We start from the raw sequence: 10,861 nt of genomic DNA on the forward strand, positions 1-10,861 counted from the left end.
CAAATCCCTTCACCTTCCACCAATAGCTCATATTTTTAATCGCAATTTAGTCATACTTTTTGTGGAGGAAAGCAAACCTTGGGGTCAAGGAAGGCTACGGATCGTGTGGGGCGAAAGTGCCAAGGAGACGCCAGGGCTCAGGACAGCAGCCAACTTCTACAGTGGTTCTGCCAGGCTGATCTGAGATCCGCGGCTTTGGGGTCTAATTACAGGGCTGCCAGGAACCAGGCTGGCACGGCAGCTGGCAGGCGGTCTTTGTGTCACCCTCCTGAGAGGGGGGACATTTACCCAGCAGGGGGCGCCACACAGAGGCAACAGCCTATTATGCACCCATCTGCAGCCCAGCCTCCTAGCAGATGTTTCCGGGAACAAAACAAAAAAATTGGGGGTGTCCCTAACTGCCACCTCTCAGGGAAGGAATAGGGAAGGGAGTTGATGAGTTGTTGGGAATTGCAAGAGGGGAGAAGGCTGCTGTGTTCAGGTCTTCTGGGCTTCCCGTTGTGGCGCCCGGGGCAGATTAAGACCTTTAGAGGCCTTGAGCACTTAAAAGATTTTGGTGCCCCTGTATATATCTAATTCAGAATTCATCACGTGCTGAAATAAACTGAAGTCACTACCACGCGAGGAAAAACCCCACTCAGGCTGTCCTAATAAACTAAACCTAAAATAAACTTAGGGACGCGGGTGGCGCTGTGGGTTAAACCACAGAGCCTAGGACTTGCCGATCAGAAGGTTGGCGGTTCGAATCCCCACGACGGGGTGAGCTCCTGTTGCTCGGTCCCTGTTCCTGCCTACCTAGCAGTTTGAAAACACGTCAAAATGCAAGTAGATAAATAGGTACCGCTCCGGCGGGAAGGTAAACGGCACTTCCGTGCACTGCTCTGGTTCGCCAGAAGCGGCTTAGTCATGCTGGCCACATGACCCAGAAGCTGTACGCCGGCTCCCTCGGCCAATAAAGCGAGATGAGCGCCACAACCCCAGAGTCAATCGCAACTGGACCTAATGGTCAGGGGTCCCTTTACCTTTACTTTAAAATAAACTTACAGTAACATAATCACACTATTCCGTACACGATAGTCAATTGTCATTCGCTTTTTACATGATGCCTTGGAATCAGTAATAAATAAAACAAAACTCCAGGGTCATTCCCTTATCAGTTATCCCGAACAAGTTTGGTATCTTAGTTGACGATGTGACAAGTTCATAGTGATGCGTGTATCATTTCTTTGCGAGTTGGCACATCGGTTGCCTCCAAAATCTATGCGGTTAATATTTTGCTCACTGAGAAAATGCCCAATGAAAAGTTATCTCTGATGGCTGGACTGGAGTGGTTTGTTCCTCTTGATGAGGTGCAAAGGAATGAGAGCGTAAACGTTTAGAACAGAGCTTTCCAAACTTCTCATGTTGTGACACACTTTTTAGAAACGCTGCATCATTTTCCAACACAGTAATTCAGTTTTACTAGCAAACCAGAGGTTAAACTAACCCTTTTCCAGCCCCGGAAAGAGCACAAGGAGTATTTGTGCGATACATCTGCACACTGCAGCCGACATGCTAATGTGTCGCGACACACAGTTTGAAAAGCTCTGGGTTAGAGGCTGTGATTAATCAAATTCACATGGGAAGGCAGAAACCTAGAACAAATGTTTCTGAGCATGTACAGAGTTCCTTCTGTAACCTTTGCATCTCTAGGACTGGAAGCAGGGAGGTGGGGGGGCACAGTATCTGTGGTAAAACATGGGGTCATTTCATTCTACACTTGGTGTTTTTATTATGTTTTTAGATATGCTGTAAGCTGTAAGCTGTAGGACAGCGGTGATGCTGTGGGTTAAACCACAGAGCCTAGGACTTGCCGATCAGATGGTCGGCGCTGCAACCCCAAAGTTGGCCACTACTGTGAGATGAGCGCTGCAACCCCAAAGTTGGCCACTACTGGACCTAATGGTCAGGGGTCCCTTTACCTTTACCTTTAAGCTGCCCAGAGTGGCTGGGAAAACCCATCCAGATGGGCAGGGTATAAATAATAATAATAATAAATTATTTTATTTTATTTTATTTTATATTCTGGTCCTTGGATCTCCTAGCCTTTAGGGCTTGCTTGTCCTCTGGCGCCACCTTGTGCTCAGGTATGGCAACACCCCGTCTTATGGTTCATCATCTCCCTTGGCCCCAGGGACAAAACTCAGCAAAACTGAAGCATCCAGCAGGAGGTGGGCTGTTGTTTTTTCCAGCTATGCTTTCAGTAGAGCTTTGACTATTATTAATCACAGCACTTATTAGTTCAGCACTTTTTTTTAGAGGGGGAAGAGAAATAATATACGTGGTGTTTTTGCAGTCCTTGCTTGTGAACATCGTGCAGAATAGACTTGCCAGGAAGCTGTCGTACACAAAGTGAAGCCATTGGTCTATCTAGATCTGCAGGATTCTCTCTCCCAATCAGGGATTGAACCTAGGAGCTTCTCCATGCAAGCAGATGCTCGGCCACTGAGCTACAGCCCTCCAGTGCCCACCCCACCCAACATTGTTAGCATCCCATTGTACAGATGTGGAAACTGAGGCATATGCGACTTGCCCAGGTGATAAGACCACGGCTAGGCAGACTTTGAGCCAAGGTCTCTTCACACCTGGGCCTTTTATCCATTGGATTGTATCCAGATCAGATTGCCAGGGAGCAAAAGGGAAAAGTCTCTCATTGATTATCTTAGCACAAGAAGGGAGTAAAGTACAGGAACGCTATGCAGTCTTCTCTCTTCGAAATGTTCAGAAAGCAGCCAGGCCTGACTACGTGGCCGTAAACAGGCCGTAAACAGGCACCATGCAGAAACTGAAAGAACTCCACACTCTTTGTTACCTTCTTTTGTTTTTTTAAAGGGTCCTTTTATTATTTTTAAAAATCCATCCATACCAGAAAACCTTCTGTCTCTGATTTCCCCCTTCTGGGCCGCCCACCGGCTCAGAATTTTCACTCGGAGCGAAAAGGAGTCGTTTCGAAAATAAATAGTAGAAAATATTGGAAAGCTAAACAGATTGAGGCAGCTGCCTGGGTGGGGTGGCGATGTTGCGTGTGCGTCAAAGGGAGCGATAAATTTGCGCCACACAACGCACATATTTGGGAGTCACCCGTTTGCCCACAGCCCCGTCCTGCTTTCTCCCCATGCCCACCTCCCTGCCCCATGCGCAAGCAAACCACAAGCCACCCGGTCAGACACGCACTAAGGATCACTCACAATCACCCCTGCGCGAGTCCATGCTCAGAGTCATGCGCAGGGTTCATCTTAAGTGCGCTTAACAACAAGGATGACTGCAACGGGACAGCGCACAGCTGCACAATAAATTGCGTTTGCGCATCCCTTGCTGTGGGAACGCTCGATTGCACGCCGCTGTTTCTGAGTGCTTCTCCGACGGCACCATACATTTAAAGCACATTCAACGCACATTTAAAATGCATCCGACTTCTCCCAGTGAATCCCAGGAGCTGACAAGCTCCCAGGGTTCTTTGGGGGCATGGCATGCCCTTTAAGTGTGCTTTAAACGTGTGGTACGCTCATTGTGCAGACATAAAACCCTGTCACACATCGTTGCATGCACAGCTAATGCAAGTGTGTGGCTACAACAGCATGCACAGACACACACACAAAACACAGATTTGAATCCACGCATTACATCTCCTTTCCATATTTTACATGCACGCTATGTTCCATTCTGAACATGCACTCTTTTATGATCGCACTGAAATGCACACACACACACACAGACACTTTTTATAGTAATAGGACCTGCCTAATATAATGCAGTTTTTTAAAAAAATCATTAATATAATTATCCCTTTCCAGGCAGTAGGGAAGGTGGACTCTGTAGATTTCCCAGCCTTCCCTTGTGAATATGTTCCAAGGTGCTGCCTCCATCTTCCTTTAAAACTTAGCTTGCCCTTTGCTCTTTGGACTCTCGGAATAAGAAAGACAGAGCACACAAACTGCAGTGGTGGTGTTTCTCCTCTTTGAAGAAAACGGAGGTTCCCAGACGGGGATTTGATCCTGTGACGTTGGGAGGAATTAGCGTGTGGGGAGCGGGAAACTCTTAAAATATGTTATCGACAGGAGGAAGGCCTGAGACTGCGGCTCCCTTTGGAGCAAATAGCGTCCGTGAGACGCACTGTTAGATATCACCCCTTTCCCTAACAATTTCCCTGCAAAACAAGCCAAATCCTCAGAGGGTGCGCAGCGATTCTCTTCCCCGTCACGACATGGCCGCCGCACTTCAGTTCCACTGAGCTGTTTTGCCAGGACTGAGAAAAGGGCTGGGAAGGGATGCTGGGGCTGTTGCTTAGCAACTGCAGCAAGTGCTTCCTTCCCCATTTCCGGAAATTTCTATCCCGACACGCTAGGCCCACACGCTCTACTCCCTTTATGTTAGCCCATTTCTCCCCACCTCAAAAACCAGCCCGGCAGGCCTGGAATTGTGAGCCACAAAGGAAAAGCCCGCTACTGAATGTGAGATTATTTGTGTACAAAAAAACACACACAAAAAACACCACACATTTTTCCTTGCTGGAAATGGGCTCAAATTGCTTTGTGGCATCCGCCTGGTTTCCCTATACGAAATTGTATATTTTGTATGTGGCCCTCAGAACATAAGAACAGCCTGCTGGATTGAGCCCAGGGCCCACCTAGCCCAGGATCTTGTTCTTGCAATGACCGGTTAGATGCCCTAAGAGGAAATCTGCAAAGCAGGACATGAGCTCAAAAGCGGGGTGCATGGATCCCCAAGGACCCAAATCCGGTGACCCCAATTGCCTCCCCAGGCCCCGCTGCAACGACATCACTGCCCAATGCACCGTCGCTCTGGGGAGAAAATGGAAGCCGTCTTCAATCATCTCTCTCATACACACACACTCTCTGGCTTTTATTATTTTTCCTTTGCCTGGCGGTGGAGGTAAGAACGATGAAGAAAGCACACTTCTCAGAAAGCCCAAGAGCTCCCGGGATAGCTACACAACAGACTCGACGGGGCTTTGGCGCCACCAGGAACCATGGGAAACTTCAGTTCCCGGGGTTCCCTGGAAGGGAAGGAGCCACGGCAGCCGCAAGACCTGAGAGATGCTTTTGCCGTGGAGATTGTCTCCTCGCCTGGCGGCCTATGTTCTCTTGCGCCACCTGGTGTCGGAAAAGGGGAGTGCCTGTGTTCATGTCGCCCCCTAGTGGAGGGAAAGAGGGGGCAGCCCCCTTGGTCCACAGTGGCCCCCAGTGGCCAAGTTGGTGGGGCAAGAAAGCAACCCACCCAGTTCCCTCGCCCACCCACCCACCCACAGTCCGTCGTGCCAGGAAGGGAGCTGCTCATAGGTAAAAATGTGCCATCGAGGTGGGCTGAGGCGCCGGAGGCTCCGCCCCCTCACCGCAGTGCCCCCCGGCGTCCCCCAGCAGCTTCTGGCAGCGGGCCTTGTAGATGTCCCTCTCGTGAGCCACCCTCGCCACCTCGGCGCGCAGGGACTCCAGCTGCTGCGCCAGCTGGGACTTTTCGGCTTCAAGGACGTGGCGCTGCTGCACCCTCTTAAAGCGGCACGACTGGGCGTAGCCACGGTTCTTGAGCGTGCGCCGCTTCTGCTTCAGCCGCTGAACCTCGTCCTTGCCGAACCCGCGCAGCTGGCGGTTGAGGTCACGCACCGACATGGAGACCAGCTGCGCGTCGGAGAAGCGGTCGCAGAGCGTGGACAGCTGTGAAGGGAGGGAGGGAAAGGGAGAAGGAATGCCAGTGAGAAGGTGAGCCGAAAATCTCTCCAGAGACATTTCCCCCAGGAAATCCCTCGGGTTTTTTTCCCTGCGGCTGGCCTCCCCGGTGGAAGAAAATCTCCACAGCAGAATTATCTGTGAATACTCCTTGCCAACTTTTGTCCCCACCCGGATAGTTCAGTCGGCAGAGCGTGAGACTCTTAAACTTGGGGTGGGGTGGTTCGAATCCCACATTGGGCAAAACATTCCTGCGTCGTAGGGAGTTGGGTCTGAAGATTCTCAGGGTCCCATTCAACTCTACAATTGTATGATTTTATGTTATGTTTGTTTATATTTATTTACAGTCATACCTCGGGTTGAAGTCGCTTCAGGTTAAGCCTTTTCAGGTTGCGCTCCGCGGCGACCCAGAAGTAACAGAGAGCGTTATTTCCGGGTTTCGCCGTTTGCGCATGCGCAGACGCTCAAAATGACATCACGCGCATGCACGGAAGCGGTGAATTGCAACCCGTTGATGCAGGTTGCGTTCGCTTCAGGATGTGAACGGGGCTCCGGAATGGATCCCGTTCGCATCCAGAGGTACCACTGTACTTTTCTGGTAGATCTCCACATTGTGGCTCTCAGAGGCATGTAAGGAAAGGGTGCTCTGCACATGCTCAGGAGCTTTCGTCTTTACATCTCCAGCGCCTGGAAAGCAAATAGCAGGCAGTAAAATCTTAGGTGTAAAACCCTCTTAACTACAGCTGTGGGAGGGGCTGTGCTTGTTTATTTACCATACGACACATTGCACATGTTAGAATCCCAGAATTGTAGCGCTGGAAGGCACCCGAGGGTCATCTAGTCCAGCCCCCTGAAATGCAGCGATCTTCCACCCAACATGGGGCTCAAACCCACCACCTTGTGATTAAGACCCTCCGGCTCTAACCAACTGAGCTGTCTCAGGGGGGCGTTTCTTTGTTGAAATCCAGAATGGAAAAATAGGCCTCTGATCTGAAAAAGGACCCTCCCGTCCCTCCCGCCTTTCACCTACGAACCTCTCGGCATTTTACAGAGCCGCCCCTTTCTGTCTCCCACTCCCCGAATGGCCATAATTCAACCCACCCAGCCACCCGCCAACCTCTTCCCTCTCCCTCTCACCTGCTGCTGTTCCCCACCAGCTCCCTCGATGGCCCCTAAGAAACCTTGGAGCTGTGGGGCCGTTCCGCCGCGAAGACCCCCCTCCATCACCGGGACGCCCAGGAGAGCCTCCACCGCCTCGTCCAGACCCGGCATCAGCTGGGCTTCGGGGCCGCCCCCTGCCGCCGCCGCCGCCAGTGTCTGGTGGAGCGTGGCCATCCAGTACAACTCTTCGAGGGTGGACTTGGGGTCGCCTGCCTTGTCCAGGGTGGGCGAAGGGGGCACGGAGCTGCAGGGCGTGGAGCTCAGGGAGAAGCTGCCCCCCGTGCGGGACACTTCCTGCTTCACCTCGAAGCGCAGTAGGTCGATGTCGTCTAGGTACTCCAAGCTCAGGGGGCTGGGCAGCGGGGCACCCATCCTGCGCAGGTGGGGAGAGGAAAGGGGGAGATTAGACGACTTCCCCCTGAGCTTTCCCCAGGGATGGAAAGCAGACCTTGGAAGCCTGAAGGTCGGCTTAATGGATTAGCTCTCCGTGTCAAAACAAACCCAGCATCCTGTTCTTTTCTACATGTCGAAACCATATAACACCGGTCTTGAAAGACCTACGTTGGCTCCCAGTATGTTTCCGAGCACAATTCAAAGTGTTGGTGCTGACCTTGAAAGCCCTAAAAGGCCTCGGCCCAGTATACCTGAAGGAGCGTCTCCACCCCCATTGTTCTACCCGGACACTGAGGTCCAGCACCGAGGGCCTTCTGGCGGTTCCCTCACTGCGAGAAGTTACAGGGAACCAGGCAGAGGGCCTTCTTGGTAGAGGCGCCCTCCCTGTGGAACACCCTCCCACCAGATGTCAAAAAGAACAACAACTACCAGACTTTTAGAAGACATCTGAAGGCAGCCCTGCTTAGGGAAGCTTTTAATGTTTGATGTATTACAGTATGTTAATATTTTTTTTGGAAGCCGCCCAGAGTGGCTGGGGAAGCCCAGCCAGATGGGCGGGGTATAAATAATAAATTATTATTATTATTATTATTATTATTATTATTATTGGTCCACACCAGCCCCCCAACTGAGGGCGCCAGCCCCCATGCTTCCTAGCTCCTCCGCTGCCTCGCAGCAGAGCAGGGTAACTAGGATATCAGGTGCCAATAAATCCTGCCATTGGGAGGGGGAAAGTTAACCCAGGTTGGGCTGCTTCAAATTCTGAAACAGAAAGGGAAGCCCCTACCTAGCCAGAGGGTGCTTTCGGACCGTTGTTTTATTTTTGATCATTTATTAAATTCGTATACCGCCAGATCTCAGAACAGATCTTCGCAACATAAAACGACAACAGTAGGCTATTCATGTTTACATATGTATTAGGATAATAATATCAAATCCGTTCCAGAATGCATGGGAGTACATTACATTGTATTTTTTTCCTACATTGTATATATTCGTATGTTGTTTCTTTCTACGCTTTGTTTTGCTTTTCGTTTCCTTTTCTTTGCATCCCTTTCTTCGTAACCGAAACCTTTTCCGTCAAAATATTGATACAAAAAACCCCACGGAATACATAGTCAAAATAAGGAGGATATAAAAACTAGGACAACGGCAAACCAACCGTCCCCTCTCCCACAACAGATTTCAAAGGGTGTCAAATGTCAATCAGCTCAAGGCCTGGGTGAAGAGGACCGTTGCCGCCTGGCGCCTAAAGGGGCATAACAAAGGGCTGCCTCACGTTTAATGCCAGTGTGGTGTAGTGGTTAGAGTGCCGGACGAGGACTTGGGAGACCCGAGTTTGAATCTTCACTCGGCCACAAAGCTCACTGGGTAACACAATCGCTGCCCCCTCAGCCTAACCTAGTTTTCTGAGGAGAGGGAGGACCATGAACCCGCCACCTTGAACAAGAATGTGGGAGATAAATGCACAAAGCAGAGGCACATGACTTCCAGTAATTCTGGGAACTGCACTTTTCCCGTTGCAGAGTTCCTGTTCCTTAACAAACTACTTTTCCCAGGAGTCTCTTGGGGGGGCAGTTTCTGATGTGCTTTAAATAGTGTGGGTCTGCCCTATACACATTAAGGCCAGCCAGCCAGCCAGCCCCTTTCTGATCCTGCCCTGAGCAGCTAGCCTGTCCCTGTTAGGATTATGATCAAGATCTGCAGAAATAAATCTCGCCTTTTCACTCCTAGCACCTCCATTAATCACCCGCTGCAAACAGCTGTTTCCTGTTGAACTTCTGGTCGCCCCACCCTGCCTGCCTGAGACATCTCCTGCCTCTCTTGCTGGAGGGGGTGCAAGGTTGCGGGTATCACTGGGCACCGCCGCAGAGTGTTTAGGGTGAAGTTAGAAGTCGGGGGCTTCTGATCAGGCTGGGGCAGCTATAAAAAGCAGCAATTCTCTCTCTCCCTTCACCCCATTCCTGGCCAACCTGTCTTCTTCCCCTCTCTTAAGAGCAGACCAAAGACTCTGGTCTCCAGCAGCGCTCTAACCACTATACCGCACTGCTCGAAAACGCCGTTGGGTTCTGTTGGTTCTAGTTAGATCGCAGCGGAAAACACTTCCTGGGTCCCTCGAGTTTGGTTTTCATATCCCTCACTTTCAGAGACACGCCATGCTTCCTGGTCCCATTCGCTCTGACGGGTTTTGCACAGTCCTGCCCCTTCTGTGTCCAGTCCTTAAATAAAACACACATTCAAAGCCGCTGTCCTAAACCCACTTGCTTAGGAGTAAGCCCCCCCCCCAAGCTAAAAGGGACCTGCCTCTGAAGAAAGAAGCCCAACAGGAGAGAAGAGGGGAGCCCACAACATCCCAGAGTCCGGATCTAGGGCAACGTCCCCGCAACCTGGTTCCTGCCGGGAGCTGTAGTACGAAACATCTGGAGGGAGCCAGGTTGTGGGGCCGGGGGAGGCCTGTTCTAGATGCAGCCCTTTCTTACAGCAGCCTTCCAGGCGACAGCGGAAAGCTTGAGGAAAGTGATTTAGGGGAGAGAGATAAAACAAACGAAAGCGAGGAGACCACAAGTTGCTCACCGCTCTTCCCAAACGCCCCACACACAGACACAAACCCTCAAACGCCTCTCCAAGGCTGTTTTGCTGTGGATCTCCAGGAGAAAGGGGGAAAACAGCACCCAATAGGTTTGAGGCACCTTGGGGTGCGGGGGGGAAGACCCCCCCCACACACACACACCAGGAATGAACCCTGGCCTAGCCTGCGACCTCCCTGCCCACCTGTTTGTTTGGGAGTCCATCTGCCTCCTCCTCGCAGCTCCTGCGGTCCAGCTGTTGACCTTCCTGGCCCCTGCCCACTGCTGCCAGGGGAGGGTGGCAGTCGCCCAGCCCAAGAGACCAGAGCCCGGACTCCGGGGTCCCATTTAAAGCTCCAGGGAAGGCTGAGCTCACAGGGCTCAATTAGGCATCGGCCAATGGAGAAGGGACCTTGGACCTCATTAGCATGCCGGGAAAAAGGGGGCAGGCCCAGGACCTTTTTGGCTCTGCACCCCCCAGCCCAGAGGCCTCTTCCCACTTCTGTGGGAGTTGCTGGAGGGTGTCCCTGAACCCTCTGCACCAAGGAAGCCAGTTTCGTTCTGCTCAGCACTTCCTCATCTGGAGAGAAGAAGAAAAAAGCACAGAGGCCAAGTTGTTGTTTTTCGCTCCTCCGGCCTCCCAGCTGCGGTTGTGCAGCCAGTCACACAATCGCCGGAGAGGCCTGAGTCACAGTTTCCAGGCAGAAAAGCTGGGAAGGGCTGTGCCCCCTCCAGAGTGATGTTTCTGCAACATTCGTCCCTTTCGCCACATTCATGATTTCACCCTTTTCTCAAGGTGCCATAAAGGGTAAAAAGGGTAAAGGGACCCCTGACCATTAGGTCCAGTTGTGGCCGACTCTAGGGTTGCGGCGCTCATCTCGCTTTATTGGCCGAGGGAGCCGGCGTGCAGCTTCCGGGTCATGTGGCCAGCATGACTAAGCCGCTTCTGGTGAACCAGAGCAGCGCACGGAAACGCCGTTTACCTTCCCGACGGAGAGGTACCTATTTATCTCCTTT

At 51.7% G+C, this 10,861-nt stretch overlaps 1 protein-coding gene across 1 annotated transcript; it reads right to left on the minus strand.

Moving 5' to 3' along the window:
• Positions 1-4,887: 4,887 nt before the first annotated feature.
• NRL (neural retina leucine zipper) lies at positions 4,888-10,235 on the minus strand. The gene is made up of 3 exons (XM_053361747.1): positions 10,050-10,235; positions 6,861-7,257; positions 4,888-5,711 (listed from the first exon to the last, which is right to left on the minus strand). The coding sequence occupies exons 1-3, from the start codon at positions 10,190-10,192 to the stop codon at positions 5,334-5,336; spliced, it is 918 nt and encodes a 305-aa protein (XP_053217722.1). The 5' UTR covers positions 10,193-10,235; the 3' UTR covers positions 4,888-5,333.
• Between the last annotated feature and the right edge of the window lie 626 nt (positions 10,236-10,861).

The sequence above is a fragment of the Podarcis raffonei genome, chromosome 13, assembly GCF_027172205.1.
Source record: "Podarcis raffonei isolate rPodRaf1 chromosome 13, rPodRaf1.pri, whole genome shotgun sequence".
Classification (NCBI taxonomy): domain Eukaryota; kingdom Metazoa; phylum Chordata; class Lepidosauria; order Squamata; family Lacertidae; genus Podarcis; species Podarcis raffonei.

Excerpts from the sequence above, each read along its gene's own strand:
- NRL (XM_053361747.1), bottom strand. The coding sequence starts at position 10,192 with ATGGGACCCCGGAGTCCGGGCTCTGGTCTCTTGGGCTGGGCGACTGCC. Across the intron at positions 7,258-10,049 it reads ATGGACTCCCAAACAAACAG|GATGGGTGCCCCGCTGCCCA; the intron begins GTGGGCAGGGAG and ends CCACCTGCGCAG. Across the intron at positions 5,712-6,860 it reads CTGGTGGGGAACAGCAGCAG|CTGTCCACGCTCTGCGACCG; the intron begins GTGAGAGGGAGA and ends CTCCCTTCACAG.